This window comes from Pyrus communis, chromosome 15 (genome assembly GCF_041283825.1).
Source record: "Pyrus communis isolate YQ-2024b chromosome 15, ASM4128382v1, whole genome shotgun sequence".
Classification (NCBI taxonomy): Eukaryota; Viridiplantae; Streptophyta; class Magnoliopsida; order Rosales; family Rosaceae; genus Pyrus; species Pyrus communis.
Genome location: NC_142579.1, coordinates 36,407,201 through 36,434,990, shown reverse-complemented (window position 1 = coordinate 36,434,990; position 27,790 = coordinate 36,407,201). Strand labels below are relative to the sequence as shown.

At 37.7% G+C, this 27,790-nt stretch overlaps 6 protein-coding genes across 14 annotated transcripts; 3 read left to right on the top strand and 3 right to left on the bottom strand.

Moving 5' to 3' along the window:
• The first annotated feature begins 61 nt into the window (after positions 1 to 61).
• On the top strand, positions 62 to 1,066 carry LOC137732283 (uncharacterized). Its single transcript, XM_068471622.2, has one exon. The coding sequence runs from the start codon at positions 361 to 363 to the stop codon at positions 811 to 813; it is 453 nt and encodes a 150-aa protein (XP_068327723.1). The 5' UTR covers positions 62 to 360; the 3' UTR covers positions 814 to 1,066.
• Positions 1,067 to 1,710: 644 nt separating this feature from the next.
• LOC137738886 (cytoplasmic 60S subunit biogenesis factor REI1 homolog 2) lies at positions 1,711 to 4,332 on the top strand. Its single transcript, XM_068478361.2, has 5 exons — positions 1,711 to 1,991; positions 2,656 to 3,219; positions 3,315 to 3,484; positions 3,620 to 3,838; positions 3,967 to 4,332. The coding sequence occupies exons 1-5, from the start codon at positions 1,887 to 1,889 to the stop codon at positions 4,124 to 4,126; spliced, it is 1,218 nt and encodes a 405-aa protein (XP_068334462.2). The 5' UTR covers positions 1,711 to 1,886; the 3' UTR covers positions 4,127 to 4,332.
• A 647-nt stretch (positions 4,333 to 4,979) lies between these two features.
• On the bottom strand, positions 4,980 to 8,480 carry LOC137738896 (uncharacterized). 3 transcript variants are annotated; one of them, XM_068478371.2, is made up of 4 exons: positions 8,058 to 8,480; positions 5,862 to 6,906; positions 5,387 to 5,423; positions 4,980 to 5,178 (listed from the first exon to the last, which is right to left on the bottom strand). In XM_068478371.2, the coding sequence occupies exons 2-3, from the start codon at positions 6,755 to 6,757 to the stop codon at positions 5,387 to 5,389; spliced, it is 933 nt and encodes a 310-aa protein (XP_068334472.2). In that variant the 5' UTR covers positions 6,758 to 6,906; positions 8,058 to 8,480; the 3' UTR covers positions 4,980 to 5,178. The 3 variants fall into 3 exon arrangements, with proteins under 3 accessions (XP_068334472.2, XP_068334479.2, XP_088541891.1); XM_068478378.2 differs by having other exon boundaries at positions 4,980 to 5,273; positions 8,058 to 8,320; XM_088685765.1 differs by having other exon boundaries at positions 4,980 to 5,264; positions 8,058 to 8,243.
• Positions 8,481 to 10,319: 1,839 nt separating this feature from the next.
• On the bottom strand, positions 10,320 to 16,842 carry LOC137736306 (uncharacterized). 7 transcript variants are annotated; one of them, XR_015956866.1, is made up of 13 exons: positions 16,284 to 16,423; positions 16,085 to 16,200; positions 15,507 to 15,665; positions 14,951 to 15,172; positions 14,695 to 14,772; positions 13,752 to 14,221; positions 13,538 to 13,648; positions 12,971 to 13,458; positions 12,262 to 12,430; positions 11,391 to 11,630; positions 11,165 to 11,299; positions 10,682 to 11,049; positions 10,320 to 10,528 (listed from the first exon to the last, which is right to left on the bottom strand). XR_015956866.1 is itself a non-coding variant. In XM_088686092.1 (13 exons), exons 2-13 carry the CDS (start codon positions 16,194 to 16,196, stop codon positions 10,918 to 10,920), a joined length of 2,244 nt encoding a protein of 747 aa, XP_088542218.1. In that variant the 5' UTR covers positions 16,197 to 16,200; positions 16,284 to 16,423; the 3' UTR covers positions 10,610 to 10,917. The 7 variants fall into 7 exon arrangements, 6 of the variants coding, with proteins under 6 accessions (XP_088542218.1, XP_088542216.1, XP_088542217.1 ...); XM_088686092.1 differs by lacking the exon at positions 10,320 to 10,528 and having other exon boundaries at positions 10,610 to 11,049; positions 13,752 to 14,024; positions 14,097 to 14,221; XM_088686090.1 differs by lacking the exon at positions 10,320 to 10,528 and having other exon boundaries at positions 10,610 to 11,049; positions 16,284 to 16,842.
• A 701-nt stretch (positions 16,843 to 17,543) lies between these two features.
• Positions 17,544 to 23,674, bottom strand: LOC137714678 (protein ACTIVITY OF BC1 COMPLEX KINASE 1, chloroplastic). Its single transcript, XM_068453829.2, has 14 exons — positions 23,063 to 23,674; positions 22,598 to 22,804; positions 22,113 to 22,202; positions 21,849 to 21,995; positions 21,552 to 21,716; positions 21,251 to 21,391; positions 20,988 to 21,167; positions 20,344 to 20,539; positions 19,408 to 19,535; positions 19,037 to 19,108; positions 18,636 to 18,748; positions 18,396 to 18,543; positions 18,224 to 18,293; positions 17,544 to 17,954 (listed from the first exon to the last, which is right to left on the bottom strand). The coding sequence occupies exons 1-14, from the start codon at positions 23,375 to 23,377 to the stop codon at positions 17,890 to 17,892; spliced, it is 2,037 nt and encodes a 678-aa protein (XP_068309930.2). The 5' UTR covers positions 23,378 to 23,674; the 3' UTR covers positions 17,544 to 17,889.
• A 917-nt stretch (positions 23,675 to 24,591) lies between these two features.
• On the top strand, positions 24,592 to 27,790 carry LOC137712718 (replication protein A 32 kDa subunit A). The gene is made up of 10 exons (XM_068451863.2): positions 24,592 to 24,927; positions 25,146 to 25,256; positions 25,379 to 25,476; positions 25,654 to 25,695; positions 25,828 to 25,905; positions 26,815 to 26,893; positions 27,024 to 27,125; positions 27,205 to 27,284; positions 27,428 to 27,496; positions 27,578 to 27,790. The coding sequence occupies exons 1-10, from the start codon at positions 24,823 to 24,825 to the stop codon at positions 27,660 to 27,662; spliced, it is 849 nt and encodes a 282-aa protein (XP_068307964.2). The 5' UTR covers positions 24,592 to 24,822; the 3' UTR covers positions 27,663 to 27,790.

Sequence of the window (27,790 nt, the reverse complement as noted above, 5' to 3'; positions counted from 1 at the left end):
CATTTTTTCCATCAATAAAAGGGTGAAAAAATTAAATTAAAAATAAAAGTTATACTAGTGATTCTTCAAGAAAATTACGATTTTGCCTAAAGATTCGCTCCCTGGATCCCATTCGTTTCGCTCTCTTCTCCTGATCTGTCTCCCGTCCGTTTCGCTCTCTCCCTCTCTCTCCATCCATTCGCATTTGTCGTCCCCTCTCTCTCTCTGAATTTTGGGTTTTGGATTCTCTAGCTTTCTGGGGAAATTTACCTTTCCCTCAATGAATCCGCAAAATTCCCAGTCGCCTCCACTTCTCCATTGACCCCTTCTTCCATTCAATTCCCGATCAATCTAGAACATCCTCTTCGATTCGACTCGGGGATGACGCGGGATGCTTTGCTTCAATCGCCACCTCTAACCCGGCCTCCACCTCGCGAGAGGCGCAGGGTCGGCGAGGTAGCAGGCGGCGCCGCGGCTGAGTGTGCGGCGGTGTGCTGCTGTTGCCCATGCAGCGTCATGAATTTGCTGATACTGACGGTGTACAAGGTCCCGAAAGGGATTTGCAGGAAGGCCTTGGCCCACAGGAAGAATAAGCGGCGGTGCTTGGTGGCCCAGAAGAAGGCATTGTTGCAGCCCAGGCCCAATGGGCTCGCCGGCGGCGGGCTTTATAGCGACGACGACGAATTCTTCAGGAGAGCGAGCAGTTGCAGCGACGTTGACGACGGGAAGGGGAGCGAGGATGAATCGGATGCCGCTGATTTGTTGGAGAAGGAGATATGGGACCGGTTTCACGGTGCCGGATTTTGGAGGAGTGCTTCTCGGATAGATTCGTGATGATGAATGTCGTCGTTCTTTGGATTCCCATGTCGTTTTTCATTTGAATTCGGAGATTTTTTTTTTTTGTTTTTTGGGCAAAGAATTGGGGGAATTTGGTTGTTACATAGAGGAGTTGGAGACGTCGTTTTCGTTATGACATGTGGGGTAATGACTGTTCTGCAAATTGGTCTGTCAGTGATTTGTAAATGTGAAATTTTTTAGATTATTGAAGAATTTTTAAAGAACAATAAATATAAATTCGGGTATCATTTTGGATTTTGAGTTAAAATGACATACGATATATACAAATTAGGTTAATTGGTCATTAGGTTAATTGGTCAAAACAGTGTATCATTCAGCCGGAAGCGAGTTCGACTTGAAATTCATAAAATGAGTAGCCTTGATGGTTTGGAGAATCTGAAAACGAGTTCGACTTGAAATTTATAAAATGAGTAATCTTGATAGTTTGGAGAATTTGTGCTGCATGAGTGTGACATACAAATCTAGTCATGCTTTAGACATTCTATGATTCAAATGTCCAAATTGTTCTTATTAAAGTAACAATATTCAATAAGATAAGACTGTTTCAGATTGTGTTTAATGTTATTTGAAACTCAAGTGCAACTCAGATTGTGTAATGTTATCTGAAACTCAACTCCTCCCACCAGCATCTACAAGTGTATTCTTGAATAACGGGAATCCAGCTATGAACTAGTTATTGAGTGACTAGATATTCCGTTTCACAATGAAAAATATCTCAAGTTCGAATTTTTCATTTTCATTATTAGAAAAATAGCGAAAAGAAACATTTATCGCGTTTAAGATATTGATCCCCAAGCACGTGAGCCCAAACTAATGGGCCAAAACTCAGGCCCATGGGGATTGGGTTTGGGATACGCTTTCCCTGAAGCTTGCGCAATCAAACACCTGGTGGCTGGCAGACGACGCTCTTCTCTTTCATACACCGTTTCAATTTTCACCAACTGCGAGCCGTCGCACGTTTTTCTTTGATCCCATAAAACCCACCCGCCGCCTCCTTCCTCCCCCGTCGTATCCCAAACCACAGAGAGTGAGAGAGAGAGAGAGAGAGAATGTCAGGGCTAACATGCAACTCTTGCAACAAGGAGTTTCTGGACGACTCAGAGCAGAAGCTCCATTACAAGTCAGAATGGCACCGCTACAATCTCAAGCGCAAGGTCCCCTCTCTTTTTATTCTCTCCTTACAGCTTAATTTCTAGGGTTTTGCTTTGCTTTTGATGTTTTTTCTAGGGGTTTGTTTTGCTTTTGATGTTTTTTCTAGGGTTTTGCTTTGCTTTTGATGTTTTTTATTCGATTTATTGCCTTTTTGAGATGGGAAATCCGAAGGATTGGAAATTCCCCAGCGCTGGATTGAGGAAACGAATCCAATCTTCTGGACAAATATAAAGTTCGTGTTTGTTTGTTTGTATCCTTGATTCCAAACAGATGTTTGAAAATTTTGATTGCTGATTGAATTTTAGATCTGCTGATGTTGTAATATGTTGTTTTATGAGCAGTTATTAGTTTATGTATGCATTTCTGATGAAACTGAGCTGTTATTATCATGTTCATATAGGATGAGAGATTCTGCGTAATTAGTCGTTTCTTGGTCTCGATTCTTGCCACTAAGTTTGTACCAATATGCTTGTATTTGGAGTTTTTATTGAGTTAAATTTTAAATGCCTATGCATTATGCTGTCTTGGCGGTACTCGGTTGACGAAATGTTTTCGCTTGATATGTTGTGACGTGTTGTTGTTGCTTTGTGGTTTACCGTCCTATTCAATGACGGACATGTTTTGATGAGCTTTAATACGTTATGAAATTTTCTTGAAAACAATCAGGTAGCCGGGGTTCCTGGAGTGACAGAAGCGTTATTTATAGCGAGACAAGCTGCACTTGCTCAGGAGAAAAACAATTTGAGTCAAACCCCGATGCTCTACAGTTGTGGTCTTTGTGGCAAAGGGTATAGAAGTTCTAAGGCTCATGCTGAGCATCTCAAGTCACGAAGTCACATTCTGCGGGCCTCCCAGGGGGCCAGCGAACAAGAAGAGAAGGCAATAATTAGGCCGCTTCCGCCTCGTGTTGTTAACAAAGCTCCCCTGAAAACAGAGGCAAATGATGAGGAAACTGATGAAAGCGAAGATGAGTGGGTGGAGGTCGATCCTGACGAAGATTTGGCAAAATCTTTGACTGGTATGAATGTGGATGAGCTTGCATCTGAAGAGGATATGGATGAAGATGATGACTTTGAGGAGTTGGATCCAACTTGTTGCTTTATGTGCGATCTAAAGCACGATACCCTAGAGAGCTGCATGGTTCACATGCACAAACACCATGGATTCTTCATTCCTGATATTGAGTATCTAAAGGATCCAAAAGGCCTCCTTACTTATCTTGGTCTTAAGGTACCGAAACATGTTCTACATTCCTTTCCTGGATAAACGTTTTCCTGTTTTGGACTCTTTGGTAATTCGTTGGCTGTTCCTGTCTTACATTTCAGGTTAAAGGGGATTTCATGTGTCTGTACTGCAATGATAGGCGCCATCCTTTCAACAGTTTGGAAGCGGTTAGGAAGCATATGGTGGCCAAAAGCCACTGCAAGGTACATTATGGCGATGACGACGATGAAGAAGAAGCTGAGTTGGAAGAGTTCTATGATTACAGCAGCAGGTTTTTTCCTTCCCATATGTTGCGTTTATTTAATTCTGTTTATGGTTATTTGGTCACGTTAATTTGTTCTAGGTATTACTTTGCTCTATACATGTTGGTATGTCTTAGCTGAACTGCTTCTCTCTCGGTTTTCAGTTATGTGGATGATGCTGGCAAACAACTGGTTGTATCCGGTGATATGGCCAACAGCGTAGAACTTGGGAGCAGTGGCTCTGAGCTCATCATTACTAGAAGATCCGATGATGGTATATCATCCAAAACACTTGGTTCCCGGGAGTATTTGCGCTATTATCGCCAAAAACTGCGCCCATCACCTGCGAATGGTGCCGCTATTACGGCTGCATTAGCCTCCAGGTTTGTGGGTCTTGTCTGTTGTTTTTACAAAAGAATTTTGAGTCGATTGATGCTTCCCCTGTATTCAGCATAAACAATATACAAAGAGAACAAATCATTTGACAGCAGAATTGTTTTCTTATTTTCAGGTACAGGAGCATGGGGTTGGCAACGGTGCAGTCAAAAGAACGAATGGTCAGGATGAAGGTACTGAAGGAAATGAGAAGATCGGGAGTGGAGGCAATGCGCAATAAGATGGGAATGAAAAGCAACGTCATCCGGAACCTACCCAAGAATTGCACATATTAGTCCTCAACACCTCATATCTCTGGAGTTGAACGCCTATCGATATGTGAGCCTGTAAGTTTTTGATGAAGTAGTATCATGGGTATTCGTTTGAGTATTCATAGCTAGCAAGTGGCAATATTTTGTTTGCATGAACTGCAATTTTACCAAATAGCAATGTTATGCAAACTATTATGGCGTGACAAATGGATATGCGTATTTTATTGGAAGTCCTGCTGCTTCCCCTTGCAGTATTCATTTCTTTTAAATTTGATGTGTAGTAGAAATTCAATGTCTAATTTGAGAGATGAGAAAAAGCCACATCTCGAATTCGAAGATGTGACTCAAATATCGACTCTCCTCGCCTGCTTTCGGAGGCGAACGGCCAGTGATCCAGAGATCTCCGATTGGAGAACCTCCTGTTTTGATCGGAATAAAATTTGGAATGGCTACCGTGATGATATTAATCATTTGAACAATGATTTGTAAATTAAGCATAAATTGATACCGACTCCGCAAAATTTGGTAGCTGCAACTCCATTAACAACCGCTTATGAATCTTTTATCGGATTACATTTATCACGCGAATTCTACTAGTGTTTCATTTCTTTGCAGACGAAACAGTTCTTCATATGTAAAGAGTCAAACAGTGTCTTTGTTTGGTAAGTACGTTGTGCCTTTGCACCAAGTTGCCAAAAAACAAAAAGTAATTACATACTAAATTACTGTCCACAAACATCATTAGTGAGAAAATGATCAAGATTGCAAACAAGGAACATAGAGGGAAAAATAATAATCATGTCCTCGTCTACCTAGGCAAGAAAGAATGAAGGCCATGGGGATTATGTAGCGAAGGTCGAATGAAAAACTAATAAGATTTGAAGCAATCAGCACATCTCATAACAGATTCAACAATGTACAATCCAGATGTAGCTTTTCTTTTACATGTAAAAGCACTCAAGAGATGAGATCCACAGCAAGCATCCCATCCCAGTGCCAATCCACTTCCTCTGTCTTCCCATGGATCTCGTTCTTTCTTTCCTTCCTTCCTTCACTTCTTCTATTCTAGTTACGCCCTGCCAGAGGATACAATACACGTCGTATGAAATTGATAGATGTACCGTAACTTCGGTTTATTATATGAAAGACGAGAGCTTGAGGGCTACGAAACCTAACGCCACACAGAAAATGAGTCGGTCTTTTAGATATTAAGGCCCAGATTAGTCTGCTAAACAACTTTCTAATTCTGTGAAAACTTGAGAGTGAACGAATGTATAAGCTTACCTAATTGTCATAGAAGCGAGAACGACGTCTACGGGAACTGCAAATAAAAGAGAAATATGCATAAATGTTAGGAAACGACATGAAACAAATGAATTCTACAATCTTATACGGAAGTTAAACAAGAGCCGTATGCTCAGCGGTATGTACATGTATGTGCCAGTATTGAGCTCTCCAAAAGCTGCACTTAAAGAGATTCCTACTGGCACAATCAGTCCAACAAGGAAATGAATCAAATGGTGCATTTGTTTAAGGGAATTTCAGAAAAGATGGTGGATTAGATTTCTCGTACTAGGGTAATAGTCATTAACGATGATTGCTCGGGGATACATAGCATAACATGATAAGTTACAGATTCTGTTTTGATTTTTAAAAAATGATGTCGAAACAAAAAGATACCATCATACAGATAAATGATGTCAACAATTAAAATCTAAAGAAATGCCATACAGGAAATGAAAAAAAAAACATTACACACCTGCGATAACTAGAGCCTCCTCTGGAGGGGCCAGTTGTACTCATAAACTCATCATCCATCTCATCTGCCCTATACTCTGGGAATTCAACAGATGTCACAGAACCTTCATCAGAATTTGAATTATCAGAGCTTGCTCGGCGACTTCCTCTTCTTGTGTCACCAACTCTTGACCTTCTTCTGTTTCTAGAATTCCTTAAGTTATCGAAAACCTGATATAAGATGCAGGAGGTCCACCAGTTGCGTTCATCCCCATGGAAGTCCTCAAATTCATCTCCAGTCTCATCATCACCATATTCAATCACATAGTCTCCTAAAACCACCCCGCGAGGGACTTCTGAATGTATAGTGCTCAAAACATCTATGATCTCGGAGGACTGCTGGAAATTTTCCCAATCAAGCTGCCGAGCAGGATCAATCTTTGAAGGACGAGAATGAGGGTGCTCCAGCTGAGCATGTTTTTGTAATTCCAAATACGAACCCATAAATGTACATCGATGCTCCTCACAACAACGCTTCTTCACATCGAGATGTGCACGAGCCTTATCAACAACAACCCACCCAGTAACTTCCCCCCTACACAAAGGACAAGTAGGCTTGCAATCGTCTTCTGATGCCTTTGGCTCAGTATTTTCCACAGGATTCACAACTGGTTTTGAAGGAGATGACATACCATATGCACTTTTGAAGCGGTCTAAACAATTGGAGTGTAAGTGGTCTGTGTCACAAACAAAAGGACGGCACCCTTTCTCATAAGATGAGCACTGAAGTAGTACACCGTTGTGAGGAAAGTCCAAACATATAGGACAATTCACGTCTTCCCAGTTTACATTTAACTCAATATCATCCATATTGATTAAACAGGGTCGAAGCCCTCTTTGATTAGCTTCAAAGGCCATGACAGGGGATATTGCTTAGAATTAACACAAGCACATGGCATGCGCCGGATCAGAAGCACCACTTAAACAATGGAAACTCTGAGCATAGACTAACCAATCTTCCAGGTTAAAAGCCACTGATCCAATATGATAGCATCCTACATGAGGCTCTGCACAGTAAAGGATCACATACGTATGAATGAATAGAGTACGGCAAAGCTAGGAAGATGAAGAAATGCAAAATTGTTCACCATATTCTACTCTTTGGAAGAAAAAAAAAACTTCAATAACCTAGAATTAAAAACAAAATTTCCAATGACTATGGCTATTAAAGCACATTAGAGGAACCATATAAATGACATATATTGAGAAAGAGGGACCACGCACGGGGGGTTATGAGAAGGATGAGTTTGTAGACATTACTCTAACAAGGATCAGTTGTAATGAGCCAAGTAAGACCAGTTTTCAAACAAATATACTGAAACCAGTACAACCCATCAAAAACACTTTCTGTTAAATTAGCATATTACCAAAAAAAATTATGATCCAAATGCGCAGCAAGGTCACTAAGGAAAGTAAAGTATGTTCAGTATCCTTTGAATCGAAAGGAACCAGGTCAACTGTATGGATTTAGCCAAGCACAGTAACCAAACAACATAGAAAACAATATATATAATCTCAATTCGTTTGTTTCCTTCTTCTGAGTTGGTTTCAGTAGCCATTAGGTTACACTGTCTGCTTGTCAAATTCTCCGGGTTGAATGTTGATTAGTTCAACCCTTAAGAAAAGTCAACAGAAGCAAACAGCCATCGCAGAAAATCAATTTCCACAAGCGATTCCTTCAGCCTACTCAGTCAATATATATCATCCAATCAAATTCAACAACCAAATATCTTGACACATTAGAACAGGCAAACCCAAGTAACTATGTCGAATTAGAAAACATCGATTAAGCTGTATGGATATTAAAAATAAATTAATCAGCTCAAAATCATTCAAATTAAACAAATTGATTAACATCCAGCATAAACAACAAAGAATCACAGTTGTTCTGACAAAATATGAATCAGAACCGGCAAGTAATTACAAAAACTGATCAAACCAAAACATGGGTTAATCAGTCAACTGAGAAATGATCCCAACAACCCAAGGCAGCAAAATCGGTGGTGGAGAGTTAAAAGATGAAAACTTTACTCTAATGGGTATCCAGTAAAATCAACAAAAACCAATAAAATCAACCCAAATTCACAACCAAAGTATCAATCTGAAAGGGCAAAAGAAACCCAGAAAATAGAGAGAGAATTGGGAACCTGGGTCTCACCTATTATATGAGAATCTTCGATTGAAAAATGGGGGAAAACCCAAAGTGGCGATGGAGACCAAAGAGGAGGAGACAGAGGGCCTCAGGAATGAGAGAGATTTTATTTTATTTTTTTGGTCTTTGTTCAAAGTTCTATGAGAGTAAAGAGAGCATTCTTTCTTGGTCTCTCTCTTTTGTTTATGTTTTGTGTGTGATTGGGAGAGGTCAGCTTTGGGAGGAGTAGGTTGGTAGGGTCTCTCTTTCTCTTTTCTACTTTTTTTCTCGGTTTTCTTCTTTTCCAAAAGATGGATATATATACCACTATTGCATGAGTTCCATTCTTTTTATCACCTGGTTGTCAAAAAATTCATGATCATTCGTTCTTAAATTTGTTAGGTGGTAAGATACAAACATTCAAAAGACGTTCACTCCACTTTTGATATCAATTTAACAATGAGTGACCATACATTTTTAATTAATCAGATGATCAAGAAAACGTTTACGTATATCATAAATATTCATATATACAAGGTAAAGTCACACATCAATTTTTCGAGTAAATGACTGTTGTGCCCTTTTTCTTTGACCAAAGCTCATGTAAGAGTGACAGAATCCATTAGCGTTCACACTTTGTGATGTGGGGAGTGGAGTGGACAGTGGGGAGTTGTACTTAATTCAGCAAAATTATGGACAATTTGTTACTAGAATTTCACAGTAGTTTAATATGGATATGTCGACGCCGACACCTCCATAGTATGGTGGTTTATATATATTTTTTTCAAGGTTACGAGAAGAGGCACGAAGAGAGGAGAGCAGAAGGAGTTAACAGTCCTCGACGACTAAGTAAAAGATAGTTTTATTTTGGACTGAGACATATAATCAGTTTTGCGTTTATTTTAATTTTTTTTTTCTTTTTGTCATTCTTTATTACAATTTGGTATGTGTGAATTTAATATACGACGTGATTTGTTTTAATAACGTTTTTCTTTTTCAGGTTAAAAAGAAACGTAAAAGATCATATTTTGAAAAAATAAAAATTATTTTATATGGTTGATCAAACATGAATTGGAGTTATCACGCAGTGCTACAATCTGGTGATATTCTTCTTTATTTGAAAGTAAAAGGTCTTAGGTTCGAATCTCGTGAATCACGAATTCAATACCAAATTAAATTCCCCATTGTATATGGTTTAGTCGAATTCCCACTCTTTTTAATGTAAAACTATATTAATGTACTCAAAAAGAAAAAACATTAACTGAAGTTGACAAAAAACGAAAAGAATGGATTTGACTTTCAAAAGGTTGGCGTGTGAAATTGTGATTTGTGAGGCGACGGGTTGTGCCCACACGGTTGGCGGTACTGCATTTGCATTGCATGCCTGGAAAGTCAAGCCTCCTCCTCGCACAGTCGCAGCTTCTCCAAAGTCAAAAGCTACTCTTTTGTCCTTCATTTCTTTGGCGTAAAAGCACGGACTCAAATATTTACGTTAAAATGACACTCTCATGATGGTGCGTAACATTTAATAGTACGAGTATTATACAAGATTTAACTGATATAAAAATTCATTAAATTTTTATATGTAAAACCTAATTATTAATTTTATAGATCACTCATCGCGAAAGAAAAATTAAAAAAATGCAGGATATGACTTTTAAATTTAAATTTTAGATCGAGAAAATTTACGTGCGTGACATGAAGGATATAAAAAAAAACTTTCACAATACGTGCACACAATCTTGATATCGTATATCAATGAGACGCATGTGTAAACTTTATTCACATGACGTTGTATGAGAACAAGTGGCGTCTTAAAAGCGGACAAATACTGTCGAATCAGATGTGATAAACCTCTTTTACAGTTCAGTCACAATGACAATGTACTCTTGTCAGCTCTTAGTGTTCAGTTATTGTGTGAGAATTGTTCATACCCACAACAACCTCAAAAAAATATGCATATAAGAAAGTGAGATTGCTGGTTTTTAGTGCTTAAATATAAAAATAGTCATGTTTGGCGGAATTAGACGTGCAAGTGTTAAATGATAATGATTTTCATGATTTTAGTCCCATTGTTTAATTAGAGATCAATTCAAATAACACGGCAAGTGGCTGGTTCCAATATCTAATATTTTAATTACAATAAACGAATGTGAAAGAAGAAACCAAGTCGATTTTATTTATTTATTTGCTCAATTATTTAATTTTCTTTTTCATTAATATGACATCAGAAGAATTTTATAGAAGATCCTACGGTATCATGGATTTCATCTCGTGCAAACGAAAGAGTTGAGAAAATTTATATAATCAATTAATTAAAAATGTTTTACGAGGAGCAAACGATAATTAGCAGATATTATTAATTAATTTATCGCAATGTGGAGAAATGATTCTTTTAACTAAGTTTAGGCTGTGACAAGATTAAGAACCAATACTCCCGGACTTCTAACTCGGAGACCAATAATTAGGCCAAAATCCAGAAACCAATCCTCCTACGACTGCAGTTAAGAAAAATTACTGTAAGAACGGAGGATTTGAAATGACGTCGGATGCAGGGATAAATGCAGTTAAGAAAAAAATTATACACGAAACCCTGATTAATTTTCATTTCACGTAAATATTTGAAAGAACCAAAAAATTTTGCAAATTACCTATATAGGTCCTCAACAAGGTACAAACCACTTGGTGCGTGCATGTGTATATATAGTTTATGAGCCGAGACTACTGAATGCACATACAACAACCGAACCTCGAAATTCCTATCAAACCCCAAAATTATCCGCCACTACCAAAAACTGACCTAATCCCCGGAACCCCATTGCGGGTTGGTAGAGTGTATGACCAGTCGATCCAATTCTCGTAGCACACAATCGTAACTGCGCGCGAACTACTTCTGCTCCTCTATAATCCGGGTTACAACACCGACAGCAATAGTGCTTCCTGACGCCCTCAAAAAGGCCCTCCCAAGGGCTCTGGAGTTGGAGAACTCTTCAACACAAACCGGTGCATGAAGAATTACCTGAAATACAGGCAGGAAAGGATCGGAATAATGTTACTGTTACTACCAAAAGTACAGTGAGGTTAACCTGTAAACTGTAAACTGAAAGAGCAGCAATGGTTTTGATTTTATTCACCTCTATGACCGCGCTCTGCTTTGCAGTAAGACAGCGAGGAGCCTTTCTTGTCACTTTTCCAGTCTTTGGATCAAGCAATGATGAAATCTTTACCACTCTCGCAGCCTCCTTCGCGTGGTGTATGTGGAATTCCAACTGCTCATTCCAGATGTATTATATATTTGATTTCCACAAAAAGAGTGGCGCAAAAAGAAAAGTAAAATTTTCATGCAAATGAAATACACACCTGAGAGCCAATTAAAATCGGGGTTGTAACATCCAAAACAAGCACCTTCAATTCCAAATGTTTTGCAACTGCAACTGGAAAACTTGGGTGACAGAGCACACCTCCTGCCATCACACGACCTCCATCAATGCCTTGCAGAGTAACAGCCACATTGTCTCCAGCCCTTGCAATTGCACAAGCCTGAGAGTCACGTTCTAACGAGCGTACAGTCCCTGATTCTCCCGAAGGCATAACCAGAACCTACACAATTCACCAGATTATGGCTATGGTACAAGGAAAGATACAGGAGTGGTAAAGCAAACGAACTGCTGACTTATATTAGATGTACTTGAATTTAATTAAAGTGATTACTTGCATTAGAATATGCATGAGCCTGCCATCTAATCATAAGGACAACTTTCTCCAGGTAACATTAAAAGAGAAACGGACAGCCAGTTCAATAGCTCATGTCCACCAAACCCAATGAGCAACAAACTGTGGTATATAAATACAATAAATTCCGATGCAACCAATTGCGTGAATGTATCACTTAATCTTGAACTACAAATTGTGGTATATAAGTATAAAAATTCCAAAGCAATCCAATCGTGTGAATGTATCACTTAATCTTGAACTACATCAAGACTTTCGTTAACTGTGTTCACGTGTAAAAGTTGTATGACAATGTCACTTTTCAGAATACTAATATAGACCAGTCTGATAAAAGGACAATTTTCCATATGCATGCATGTGAGCAGTACATGTGTGTGAAAATTCTCGAACAGAGGAAATATCTATGATCTTAACCGATTCAATGAACTTTTCATATGAGAAATGACAGACGTGTAGTCAGATTACTTATGGAAACTTCTAATACTATCCACCAACATACCTTGAATCCACTTCGAAGAGCTCCTGCTTCCAATTTACCACAAGCAGACACCTGTCCTTGTGAAGAAGATTTGATGACATCACATATAGGCATCAGCAATGGCTTTGAAAACTCTCTTGTAGGAGGCTTGAGGGAATCAATTGCATCCAACAGGTAAGGTCCACGGTACCTGCAATTCAGTTACCTCAAACCATTTTCACTCACAATATCAGCAGCAATAAGGAAAAGTTCTCCAAAGTTTTCATTAAGAATGCCACAATTGTCTACTTCTTAAGGCGAGCCACTATCAATATGAACTTTTGATTTTATTACATGAGGCCCTACTGAAAATGAACCTCACATAAAACAAGTTACTATCCTGTTATTCTCCTTACAGTGGCTTCTGAATGATATGAAAAGTTTTCATAAATAAAAAGATGGAAGATCCTTCAAGAGGGTGAAAATGTATTTGATGCAGAGCAAAGCTTGCTTTGAGAGGTGGAGTTTGAGATAGAATAGGAGAGTGAGGGAGGAGGGTGAGTAACATGAAGAGAAACAAGTAGACCAAAAACTTCTTAATGAAGCCCAGAATTTAGCTAATACACAAAATTCTAATCCTAATATGTAAAATAAAAATGAGTTTGCACCTACATTTCGAATAAAGACAACATTTCATCTTTTATCCATCATCAGCAGTGATTTTAAAGAGATGAAAAACAAGTGCACTCACCAAGACAATAAACGGACATCAGAAGGAGCTGTCACCAAATTCTGATTTTCCATGGCACTCAATGGAATCCAAGACACCCAAGAATCTCTGAAACCACAGGAACGGAGAAATGTTCCAAGTGTCTGTCTGATCAAATCAAATCGATCCTTGGAATACTCAACAATATCCATCTTGTTAATAGCAACTATAATTTGATCAACACCAAAACTTCTAATAAGTTGTGCATGCTCCCTTGTCTGTCCCTTGCCAACATCCATACCAGCTTCGAATGCACCAACAGACGCATCTATGAGAAGTATCGCAGCATCAGCTTGTGTTGCCCCAGATATCATGTTAGGAACAAAATCTTTATGGCCAGGTGAGTCAAGCACAACAACATGATATTTTCTGGAATCAAAGTATGCAACAGCCACTGTCATAGTTATTCCTCTTTCCCTCTCTTCGGTACTCTCATCCAATGCCCAAGCATATGCGAAGGACCCCTTTCCCTGATTAAATCATGAACCCAACTTGAACACGAGATTCAAGCTTCAAAAGTACTCAAATAAAAAATCGCAATTAGATTACCTGCAAGTTTGCCTCTTTCTCATATTTGTGCATTTCTTTCTGAGATATCCTTCCCAAAAGGTGAAGCAACCTACCTGAGAGTGTTGATTTTCCAGAATCAACATGACCAACCTACAATAACAAGTGAAACAAAAATTGGCTCCATTTCCTATCAACTGACAGTAGGAGGAGGACAACGAGTAGGATTGTAAGACCATAATCTAGTGGGGCTTACTATTGCAAGATTCAGTTGAGTCAGTGTATCTACAGCTTGGTCAGGAAGCATCCACTTCTCGGGTTTATAGTCCGCTTGTGAACGAGATTCTCGAACACTAACACTATTAGAATATCCAGATCGAGCATCCAAAGTCATGTTTTTCAAGCCACTGGTAACACTCTGTGACTTGCCCCTAATTTCAGAAGTGCTCTCAACCCCACTGTCACGTCTGCTTGTTGGCTGCGAAGCAGATGAACTCTCTGAAAATTTACCATTTTCTTGTATAGTAATCGCACCACTACTTCCATGGTGATAACTAACTGTCCGATTCTCCAACTGATTTTGCTTATCTAATCTACCTTGTTCCCTTTTTTGTGCCATTGTAGATGAGCTACCTGACCATTCAGCACTTGATTGTATGCTAACTACACTACTCTTCTTCGCAACATTTGAGGAAGCTTTTGAAGATTTCAAGTCAATAACACCAGCTGCAAATAAAACATATTAGAGAACCCTATCAAACAATTTTATCTCACAAAAAGACTAATAAAAGTATATTTAGAAAACTCACCAATATAGCTTGTTTTCTGAAAAATAGATACTTCTAATCACTTAATGCACTAGGAAGGCATTATATGTCAGTTACCGTAGCAGACTTCTTCTCAGTCCAAAACCAATCAAAGAAAAAAAATTAAGAGTCTGAAGGAAACCCATTGTTGAAGACCCCCAAACAAATTCAAACAATGAAAAGTTCTGTCCAGGTTTTGGCAAGGACTTTTAGATCACTTATATTGAAAGTCTGGATTACATATATTATGCTATCAAAAATCTCAAATTTTAAGATAGCTTTCTTCTAGTCCATAGGTTACTATATAATAATACGGGAACCTTTCTGTGTGGACTGTAAGTTGTGACAAAAAAATACCCACAATGGAATTTTAATAATATAAGAAAAGCATACCTTTTGAACCTGTTTTGGAGGACCACAATCCATTAGAAACCACGTCATCTGGGGATGGAACATCAAACTTGAAAGGAGCTGTATCATCAAAGCAAGCAAAGTTAGAACTCAGAACATATATGCCACAAATATATATAATGACATTCTTTAAGCAGTAAAAGATGGTAGATGCTTGGATTAAAAAGTATCTCTCAACTGTGAAAATGGTGATGCTCTAACTCTACTCTAAATCATCTTTAGGAAAAAGAGTGCAGACCTATATCAATACGGTGTTTGTTATGAACATTAAAAGTGTTATGGAATTCATGAATAGGTCCTTTGAAATCCCCAAGCCTGTGGAAGTTATTGCCCTCTTCTATCATAGAATCATCTTTCTGCTGATGAAATAGTACAGCCTGTTTTGGCTTCTGGTGCGGCAATGATGCAAAAATAGACTTGGCCATTATAGATACTCCAGAATCTTTGCATCTGCCTTCAACTGCATGAAAGAGATTTCTAAAAAGGGCAATGAACTTGACTTTTATTTTGTTTTTTAAAAGGCATTAAATTGAAATGAAACCTGAGTAACAAAGACTAACATACAAACTGTTCCTTAAAAAAGATGAGATCTACCCAAAGGGCGATGTCATATAATATAAGATTAAGCACGGTATCCTTTCCCAAACCAACAAATACATGCAAAATCTTCTTATATAAAAAAATATGAGAGGAGGGTTTAGGCAATGGAATGTCCTTGCCACACAGAACTCCCAGGAAATAAAAAGTAAGAAACTCACAGAGTAGCTCACAAAGGTTTAGGATACACTCAATACCTGTTTTATTATCTCTATTGCTTTTAGACAAAGGGTTGCGAAGAACCCCACAAATGTCACATGCAGACATATTCTCTTCATTATCATACGTGCAAATGGAACAACTCCAGACCTTAGGCCTTTCAGTTTCCCGCTTTGACTCAACTGCTTTGCCTGTTACTGCAATTACACATTCAGCAGCGGATACAACAGTTAAGATGTATATATGTAATGGCTGTAATTAGTAGATGAACAAGGTAAAGAGATAAATAAGGAATTTTTTTACAAAGACTTGGCATTGACAAACTTAGCATTTTTCAGATTGCAAGGTACTATGTCATTATGTGAAATCTCAAATACTGGACAAACAAACATCTTCTACTTCTAGATTGCAAAAGTATATTCCAAGATGAAAGTGAATTAAATCTTTGCATTTTTGAAGAGTGAACCAACAAAATAGATCCATCAAACCAAATATACACTACCAAAAATGGAAGGAAGCAAACTAAGAATTACTTCAAAGCTGTAAACTACCATGCAGATTCAAGGACAACTTTGGGTGAAGAATGAAAATAAATTCAAGTAAAACGATCACTAACCATTCTTTTCTATTCCAGACTCATCATCATCATCATCATAATCATAATCATAATCTTCATAAGCATCGTACTCATCATCATAATCAATTCCGTAGTTTACTTTATGAGGCATGGTCCTATGGAAAGAACTGGCTCAATTAGATACAAATATACATACATATAAAAAGTCAGTAACCACAAAACAAAATGAGCAACATACCCAGTGCATACACCGCCGCAGCCCTTAAGACGGGTTGATTTACTAAGCGTGACTTAATCAAAACCAGAACAATGCTTATTCAATGCCGAAAACTATCGTAAGAGTTTGAATTCCAGCTGCGCAATGAATTGCTCTATCTCTCTGCCACATGAATCACACGAAAACCCGAAAACAATCAGTTGCCTATTACAAAATTGAAATGCTCTGCTTTCTAAAAAGAAGAAGATCTGAAAAATCAAAACTTGAAGCAACTGGGAGAAAATAGAAAAGCAAATTCAAATCAACAGCTTTCTCAGCAACCAAACAAGTTTAGAACAGCTTGTTAATTACGCATTTATGCCGAATGAGAAATTTGGGGCAAAATTCAGTAAAATTCGATGAAAAGTAAAATCCGATGAAGAAATTCCAAGAGACGCAGTGGCGCACATTGAAATTGGATGAATTGGAATGCTTGAAGAGGAGAATTAGGGTTTACCTGGTGCAGCAGGAGTAGTGAGGAGCAAAGGGAGAAGATGGTACTTTTTCCTTTTCTTCTTCTTCTTCTTCTTGTTCGTTTCCTGTGGGGTTAATACTGGGACTGGATATTATGGAGGAAACTGAAGGAAAGAGATTTCCCGAACACCTTCTAGGCTCCTACTACTAAAATTTTCGACCAAAAATAAATAAAAATCTTTCCAATAAAATAAAAAACCTTTTTTCTTTTCTTTTGGTTGGATGAATTGAGAAAACCGGAATTTTGGGGGAAAAGAAATTGAAATTGGATATAATACCTACATGTATTTAATGTAACTAGCATATGTCCACATATTTTGCTTTAAATTCAAACTCATTTAACAGTGATAAATAAGATGGTAAATATTATTGCCACTTTGGTGAGCAAAAATGCACTCTTGTGTATGTGCCTAATTTTTTTTCTTCTTATTTTTAAAATGAGAAGGAAAGAGAGGGAGAGAAAGAAAGAACTTGGAAATTATGGAGTTCACTTCATAATATAATTCAATGATCTGAACTTTTTATCTTTTATGCCTTCTCTCAAAGGTCATGTCTATAAAAAATCACCCAAATCTGAAATCATATGACTGTTAGATTAAAAGTTTATGGTTTCTTTGTAAAAACGTATTCGTCAATTTTCTTCACTACAAATGAATGTCTTAATGATTTTAGATTTGTCTAATTTTTTTTCAAGGGTGATACGAATGATGTTATAACTTATAACCCGAAAAAATGGTCTAAGTAATAAATAGCACCCACAAGATTACCTTGATCTTCAACGACTCTATAAGTATCTCTCTCATTGGTTCTAGAATTAAACAAGAATTAATTACAAATATTTGGTAATAATATCACTACTACTTCAATTTGCCCCAAAAGGGATAATATTTTGTGATTTGCCCCAAAAACTGCAATTGGTTTGCAGATACTTTTTGCTATATACCATATGACCCTTCGTATACATATACAGTGAAGGTTTATCATTTACAACATTTGCAAGGCAATTTACAACTTTGAGGTAGCAGGTTCTCATCCGATAAGAGTGTAAACATTCTGTGTCGTATAATACTCGTAAGTTGGATTACGTTTTTGAAGCTCAACTCCAAAACTTGGTCTATCTATCAGATAACACCGAATCACTCCACGAAAGCATCAGATCTCGTATAACGGTTGGGAAATCTGCAAGTCCGAGCACAGGATTTTGAGATATAAACACAAAAGTTCGGAAAATAAATAATCGGTTTCCTTGCGCCACGTTATAAACAATCTGGCAAGTAATGCTACTTGTAGGTTTGTACCACATTGCTTACCGCATCTCTCGCAAAAATGGAACCCATTGATACAAGTGAATCTACTTGGGATTCGGCTTTTGTAAAACATACGGTTGCAAATACTCTGATTCGTAGACTAAAACTTGAGTTTACAAAGGGCAAGATGAAGTTTTTTACCTCGTGCTACTTCCATTGCGACTGACGGTATGTCTATCTGATCTTCAACGAGTCTATACACATCCACAAGCTAGAGAGAAGACACATTGACAACATATCTTATCAAAACTCAATTCTTGGGTCGTTATCTTTTATTTTTTATGAAAATAATAGTTTTGTCAGATTTTCGTACCTCTTCAATGTGAAGCCTTGAATCTTCCGTCAAAGCAAGAATAAGCTTTCTACGAATTCCTTCATCAAAAATGAAAAGGCGAGCTCCATCTTTGATGGTGTCAGTGAGGTCCAGTTTCCTACTAACTTGCAATTCTCTTGACCGTTGCCTGCAAAAAACAGCCCAAGAAAATATAGGGTTTTAAACTCCTAAGCAGAAGAACAAACAAATAGGCAAGCATGCCCATGAGCAGATACTGACGTGTCTACAGCTTGAAATGCAGGATTGCTGTTCATCTTGGTTACGTTTTCTTTGGCCAGAACAATAAGGTTTTCTAGCCGCTTCCATTGGAAAACACCATCTTTAAAAAGTACCTAAAACCAGAAGCAGATTATTGTCAAAGGATCTCTATTTCAGCAAAAATAGCTTTAAACTAGTTAATCAGAAAATTCCTCTAAATCAATATAGCTGTTCCTGTGGGCAATACTGCATGTTTCATTCGCAGCAACTTTTTATTTTTCTTCATTTTTTCAACTGCAGAGCAAGTTAAGGAGTACGAAGGGTTCTTGAATGTATTTGGATTGGATGTGATTTAAATTCAAGTTATTCAACTAACAGGCTTCCAAGTACATCACATACATAATAGCTAGCTTTAAACACACCTGTATGAGGCGTTCACGGAGAGCTGGGTTTGGATCTGTCAGGAGGCGCTTTGCCACATATGGATAGGCAACCTGTTTGACTGAATAATGTCAATAATAGTATGGGGAAGGAAAGCATGTACAACACAGATGGCTATCATCGCAATAACAAAATTTGCATATGAGATATGAGGTTTCTAAATGTAAAACATGGCAGGCACTCCGTCGTAGCATATAAATAGCATATAAATAACTCAAAGTAATGTTTAAAAAAAAAATTCAACAACATATACCACTGGGTTGAATCCATTACAGAAAACTTTTACATGCCGAATAACATCAATTAAAAGATATGATACCCACAAAAAGTACGAAAAAAGATCTGCCCTTACCTCAAGAAACTTGAAGTCTGGCTGCAAAGTAAAACAGATGCCCTCTTGAGTCAATAAAGAACGGATGACAAGGGAAAACCTCTCCGGGATACGGATGGGATAGTTGTAGACTAATTGGTTAAACTTCCCTGCAGCAGAGCCAGCGAAAAGCATAGTGCATGTCAAAAACTACACTAGAAAAGATAAATAAAAGGAACTAACAAAACACAATTATTCATTTCCCTCAAAGCATCAGAAAACCCTACAGGCAACTAAATCGTAATAGAAAACATATCAGCAGTCTGCACACGCACACGCACATGCACACACATGCACAATGAATTTGAATGTAATGTTCTATTATAAGAATGAGGTAACTCCCAACATTACCAGGTACCCCGACATAAAATTTATAAATTTGACAAGTAAGCTAGAGCGAAGGCATCATACAATTTCCAGATAAAATCTTAATATTAGAGAACTAAAATCAACCTTGCCTAACTCTCGCTTTCAGTAGACACCCTTACTGTTAGCTGACAACAGTGAGGTGTTCTATAGGATACTCTTGTCAATTTTTTGACAGTGAAATATTATAACAGCAATAATACTTTGTATTCTTTTATTACAAAACATAGTAAGAGGTAGCTCTCTGTAAATCTATAAACCCTTAATCGTGGTGAAGCCGGACCGATGTAGTATAATGCCAAGGAACTTTACAAATTATGCTAAATGTCATCTTTATACAGTTATTATTCTTACATCCCCGAGCAAATGTGCTTCAAATATTATGAGTGTCCCAAATGAACATCTAATGATTCTAAACCACAATGTATATTATATAATGTAGACAAGGGAGATGCATTCCCAAGTTCCAAGAGTTCTAAAACAACGTAGATTTTCCATGGAAAGAAAACAAAAAACGGAAGTAAAAGTAAAGACTTTAGGACATGAAATTACCGGTAACGCTTCGAAAATTAAAGTCAGACAGTCCTTTTCCAACAGAGTTCTGCCATATCGATTCTAAAGCTGGAACAATAGGAGAGACATCGGTCCCAGGAGCCAAGAAGCCAAGTCTGGTGAAATCATTTGCCATCTCAACATAGTCCTCGTTTACAGCATGGACAACAGCGTCAATCAAAATTTGTTTATTTTGCTGAAAAAAATTAAAATATAGATCAACATGTAGGACATGTAAATTAAAATAAACTAACGTTACTAACCCATAATAAAAAAATAGCAAATATAAAACATTCTATTTTCATAAAGACAATAGAAATGCAATAGTTTTGGTGGCTGGGCTGTCATGGTCCATGTATGCATAGTTACAATGTTATGTTAACCCTCGTGGCCATAAGGAGAATTGAAGATTTCAAATTTTAAAAGAGTATATTACAAGACTCTGAACTAAGGGAAAGTGATACATCTTTGCATCTTGGCCGTGGATGCGATGGAAAGAGATACCCTTTTACATTGATTTCTCTCATTGACCTCAATAATCAACAAAGTGTCCGATGCCGATGTACTAAAGATAAAAAAAAAAAAGGGGCTTTACTACTCTCTCATTCATTAATTACTGAATACCATGGAAGTGCATATTTCACCTGACTAAGCACAGCAACATTCCCAAAGTCCACATATGCAATACGCCCATCACGCATGGCAAAAACATTTCCAGGATGTGGATCCCCATGGAACAACCCAAATTCCAGTAATTGCCGCAATGCAGCACTGACTCCAACCGTTAAGAACCCATTCACATCAATACCAGCTTCTTTAACAGCCTGAAATGCAGGGCAGGTTATTATTGCTATAGATATGATATCTCATTGCTCTAAAATACCGTCTTTTATCTTGACAATCATACCCGTGGGTTAGTGCACCGAATGCCATCAATCCACTCCATCACTAGAACGCGTGAACTACAAAGCTCTTTGTAAACTAGAGGAATTTTGACAGTAGGATCACCTTCAAAGTTCAGAAGAAAATCTTCAATATTACGGGCTTCCTGTTTAGAGGAAAGAGAGTTGGAGTACTAATTAGAAAGGTCGAAAGAAAAAAAGCGGTTTAAATTGCATTGAAATGACAATGTTAATGAGGCCATAGGCATAATATAATGGCGCCAAAGTCTAATTTTTGTCCTCCCATAGCACAGGTCTGAAAGGTACCAAAGTGTAATCAAGCTCCTCCAAAAGCTTCTCACCAAATTCATCAACAATCAGCTCAGCATTGCACCCCAGTTTCTGCAGACTGATGCCATTTAAGAATGAAGCAAGAGTTCGGAACAGAAAAAGATCCCGATATATTATAGGTTCTATCTGCGGCCTTTGAACCTGTAAGTGAAAAAAACATAAATTAGATTTTTTTTTTTTTTCAACATTTTTGCCGCAGTAATGTTTTCAGCATTGTCACAACACATTAAATGTAGAGCTGTTAATGACCTAAGAAAAGGCCCTTTGGTAAACCTTAATAGCAACTTCCTTGCCAGAGTCACGTAACGTAGCTCGGTATACTTGACCTAAACTGGCAGCTGCTATCGTCTGAGAAGAAATTTTACTGAAAACAGCTTCAAGGGGTCGCCCCATTTCTTCTTCTATTATGTTGAAGGCAACCTGAAGCAATGCATGCCATATGCTAGAATAAGTTAAGCAAACCCCACACAGTAGAAGTGTCTCATCACAAATGCAAGCAACTGGAACCAATAACTTTTTGGTAAATTGAGATTTTACCTGATTGGGGAAGGGAGGAACGTCATCTTGAAGAATGCACAGTTCGTTCATATAATCTTCTCTGATAATATCAGGTCTGTTTGCAAGAACCTTTCAATACATGGGTGAAATCAGGCATGTGTTTAATTGCACAAGAATATGAATTTAAAGATCTGTTCATCAAGAATTATTACCTAAATATTAGAATTAACCTAAAAATCGTAATCCCAAATGCATAAAATCGACCACAATGAATTCTAGTCTTTCAATCTTTTTAATATATGTAGCGTTACATCTAAATTTTTAGATCTCAACATAGTACATCTTCATTGCATAATCCATCTTATTCTTATTAAAACTTGATAGTAAACCTACAGTTGATGCATTATTTTCTGTTATTTTGCTTTGCTATGACAAAGTTCAGTTTTGCAGTTAATCCAATGAAAGTAAACTGACATATTTAAGCAAAGACAGAAGGATATAACTCATATGAGTGAGGTTCAAACCTGGCCGGCTTTAATGAAAGAAGGCCCCAAATCACATAGGAGGTTTCTAAGCTGCCGAGCACGATCTGAAACAACTTCTTCGTCCCTTCCTACGAAGTAGTCATACGCCAAGGTAGACCAGTACAATCCCAAACTCCACACAATCTCCACACCCCTCGAAAGTAACGACACAATTGCTCCTCTGGATTTCAACACCGTATTTCTCACCTAATTATAAATAACATCAAGAAATTCATGCCAACTTGAGTACATCACACTAACAAAAAAACACATCCAATTTTTAACTAGAGGATCATCCGAAATCAAACTCGAATTCAGTTCAGAAACCTAACGGATAAATTGAATTCCAACCCGGCTTGATCATTTGCATATTATCACAAGATTAACATAAAACTTCACTAAAGTTTACAAGAAATTAATAAAATATGAGAGATAAGTTCACTGAGCTAGAGTTCAGTTTCATACAGTTTCTGGACTGTACTTGCGAAACGGCACGCAAACGCCGCGTTCGAAGTCGAGCTGCTCCATGGCGGCGCTAGGTTTGGTCAATTGCCCTTCCCCCGCAGACGCCGCCAAGCTCCTCCGCGTTTCGATTGCGGCATTAGAAACTCGGAATCGCAACGGTTTCTTGCCTCCTCGCATTCGGAGCCTGTAATCAAACGACGCCGGAGCCTTGGACGGCGCATTTCTACGGCTCGGCACAGTGTGAGCTCGCGAGCTCAGATGCTGATTGGCAGGGAACGGAGCTGCGGTTACGCAATTTACGCAGAGCAAATTCATGGATTCTGCTCTGGGAGTGGAGGCTGAGAGATTCAGAGAGTGAAATGGGAATGGGATGAACTTCGATGGTTAGGGGGAGGAGGAAGAAGAGAGCGAGTAATAACGAATTCAAAAATTAGTTGGAAAACTGAAAAGATATTAACATATTTATCTTTTGTGTGATGGATGGGAATCCACATACAATTTTGTACAGGAAATGTTATGGATTAAGTGCAAACGTGTGGGACAGTGGCTCTCTGAAAGTGATAGGCAACTCTGCAAATCCTCTCTTCTTCCATCGGTTATGAACTTGTGGTCATTTTTCTTTCTTCCCTTTTATAATTATCTTATATATTTTCAGTAATTACACCATAAGGGGAATTATCTTAGCACTTCAATGGAAAATACTTTTTTACCATGGCCGCAGAAAATAATTATATTTGTGCATTTTTTATACAATTTTCATTAATTCTCTTCTCTAACAACTAACTATCTAACCCACTAACATTTTCGCTTTGTTAGAAAATATATACAATGTGTGTTATCTGTTTATCAGGTTTGTCTCGCTCCGATGAGTTGATGTGTTCACTTTGTTGAATAGACGCGGTTCGTTCTTAGCTTCATATGAACTCTGATTGTAAGTATGTTACGTCAATCATCTTTGTGACATGTTTCTTGGTTTTTCTGATAAATAAGACGATTGCTTATCAAAATTATGTGGATTAATTAGAGACTAACGACCTCACGCAACTATGGGCATGGAATCATGTTTTCGAACTCAGAGTGAGTGACATGTCTAAGTAAGGACATTTCTCCATGTGAAACTCAAATTTCTAATTCATATACCATTTCTTCTAAATCTAAATGACAAACAACAAATTATATGAAAGACTTGAAAGTTGAAGAAATGAGATGTTTATTGGGATTTCCTACTACTTACCGTGACCAATCTGAATAACAGATATCCACATGAATTTGTTTCTCCATTTCACATGACATAGGGTTACATTTTATTAGCATTTTTTTTAGATTGACTGATTTTTTTTTGTATAAATTTACACGTATGGATGATTTTTTTACTTTTTGACAAACAATAGCGTTGATAATTATCTTAAAAATCGATTATATGGCTTTGGAGAAAATTTTATACATTTTTTGCAAGGGTAGAATATAAACAATTGATGAGTGTATAATGACATACTATATGTAAATAATCAATTTTTTCAGTGTTACCTATCATTGAATAAAGACAGATTCGATTTGGCCCGTGAAAGCCGGGTCTTTTTTCCCATGCGAAGAAGATGAAGATTTAGCGGGAAAATAAAAAAGTTAAACAAGATTGGCGGGAAGAATACTTGCCTTCCTAAAGTTCTCATATAAAAGCATCAGTTCATCTCATACCGCCCACTTCCACTTCCTCTCTCTTTCATTTCCCTGATCGGTTTCTCTCTCCAAAGGTTTCAAAGATGTTCTCAGGCTCCCAATTCGATGCCACGAACGCCTTCTCCGGCGGCGGTTTCATGGCTTCTCAGTCCACTCAATTCGGCGATTCCACTCCCTCTCCGGCCAAGGTAACGCTTCCCTTCAGTAACTGTGAAAAAATGAAAAAATAAGAATATATATATTTAATTAATTTGATGTTTGAAGGTTATTTTGCTTGATTTTTGTTAAAATCCGATTTAGGGTTTCGGCAAGGTCGGTGTTTGCTCACTTTCCTCTCAATTGTCGCCCGTTGATTTTTGTTGTTTGATTGATTTTGGAAGTATTTTTGTTGTATTTGTTGTTTCAGAGACGCGAAACTCACGGATTGGTTCCGGTTACGGTGAAGCAGATCAGCGAAGCCCATCAGTCCGGTGATGAAAAATCGAACTTTGTGATCAGCGGTGCAGATGTTGCTAACGTATGTACGCACCTTTTTTAGTTTCATCAGGATTTTATTGTTTGTTGCTCATAGCAATCAATTGAATGGAAAGGGAGAGATTTTCGGAATGTTTCAGTTAATATGATATTTGGTTGGTTTAGGTGTCGGTGGTTGGGATGGTTTTTGACAAAGCCGAAAGGAATACTGATGTTGATTTCACTGTGGATGACGGAACAGGGCGAATCAAGTGCCGAAGATGGTAATTTTTGCGTTGCCCTGTTTGATTGAGTTTATATTATCACATTGTTAGCTGTTTTGAAGAGATTATTGCGTTTTGGTGTTCAACGCAATGCACAATCTGGCAACTTAAGCTAAAAATGAATATATAGATAGACCCGAAATGTTTTAAGTTTTGGATCTCTCTGTTTCTTAACAGGGTGAATGAGAATTTTGACTCCAGAGAAATGCAGGAAATAGAGTAAGTTTCTCTCCCTATCATCAGTGAGTTCTTCATTGAAATTTTGACACCTTATATAGATATCGGGATTGTTGAGCGACCAAAACATTGTGACGTTCTTATAATATTATGTCTTGATTTATTTTGCAACAGAGATGGAATGTATGTTCGTGTTAATGGACACTTGAAAGTCTTTCAAGGTGTTCGACAGATAGTTGCCTTCTCTGTGAGGTATGGTTATAGAAAACTTTCTTTTTTGTATAACTCTGAGTGCATGTAGATCTCATTGCGCTAATGCATCATATGGCTAATTTTGGATTTTCAATTGTAGTAGTATGATGACGGGAGGACTTGTCACATATTAGTATTTGTACATCGTATACACACAGGTGCACTGTGCATGTGAACACACACAAACATTGCATCTTATATGTTTGAAGCAAGATAATGATGGATTTGTAATAGTGGAGATGTCTTGTAACTACAGAGATTTTGATCTGGCTCTAAAATTTCTTAACTTTTTGGGAGATTCCCCTTGTCCTCTAAGTTATGTTGAAGTATTTGGCCGCGTTTGTAAGTGAGGTTCACTAATCTGAAGGAAGAAATGGATGACAACTTTCATATTTTTATCTAAGTTGAAGGTTACTCATGAAGAAAAGATATCCCTACTTATTCCCACAAAAATGGTGGGATTAAAGGGGAGAACTTTTCTTCATGAGTAACTTGAACAAAATATGGAAGTTGTCATCCATTTCTTCCTTCATAATGCCTTCAATGTAGTGAATAGTCCTATCCATGCCCAATTTAACACACGAGGCCTTTGTGCGTGATCAAAGATGCTAGATTTTGGACAACTGTTCCAGGAAAATGTATTGAATTTAATTTTGGATAACTGAGTAAAAGTTTTTGTCAAATGTTTTTTCATTCATCAGTTTTGGTTGTAATTTTTCTGTAAGGCAAGCATTCTGTTATTGTTGATTTACTGCATGATTGATGCAGACTAGTAGTACTCTTTTTTTTATGCTTTTGTTTATCATTTTTTTGATGAATGTATGATTGTTGTGTATGATGCTTTGTTCATACTCTGCCTAATGACCACTCATACTAAAATCAATAGTATATGCCTTGAATTTGTTCCAGGCCTGTGAAAAACTTTGACGAAGTTGCTTTCCACTTCATTGAGTGCATACATACCCACCTGCTGACATCCAAGTTACAGGTATCATTACTATTTTGAATTGATGGAAGAATTACTTTGTTTTGTGCATTCATTAGCTTGAAGAGGAATTTGGATAGACTGTACCTCATAATTTGTTAATTTACTTACGGTGTATTTACATTCATTAAAGCTGCAAGGGAATGCTGCCACTCAAGTGCAGCCTATGGACTCATCTCTGAACACTCCTGTGCGGAGTGGGTCAACTGGATATCAGACAGCCCCGTCAAACCAAGTATTGTCTCTGATTATGAACAATTACATCTCAAACTGTCTTCACTTGTTTAGCAAGCAATTAATGTTCAATTTTGTAGTTCTCTGGGCAAGTTAGTGTTGATGGACTAAAGAGCTGTGATCAGTTGGTTCTTGATTATCTGCAGCAGCCTTCAAGCATGTGAGTCACAATTTCACTAGGAACTTCTTTACTCATTTTGGTTTTCTTAGTGTCACCTCTTTTCGTGTAAGATGCATTGGCTGCGGGTGCTTAATTTCAACTTTTTACTCTGTTCAATTTTGGGACTTAATTTTTTATTGCAGTGGAAAAGAAAAGGGGATACACAGAGATGAACTTTCCCAGCACCTGAAAGTTCCTGTGGGAAAGATCTTGTACTCTCTCTCTCTCTCTCTCTCTCCTGGATTTACTTTTATCTTTTTGTTCTTACACTGAATTTCGCTTTGCTATTCCAGGGAAGCTATCAGGTCTCTTGAGGAGGAAGGCTTAATATATTCCACGATCGATGAGTTTCACTACAAGTCAGCAGCATATGGTTAATATTCGTCACAAATTTAACCATCTTTAGGATTGCAAGTACTTATATATGAGTGCTGTAATGTACACTTCTCTTTCCATATCTAATATTTATCCCAGGATCTTGTGGGTGGGCTCAGTATTAAAGTTCA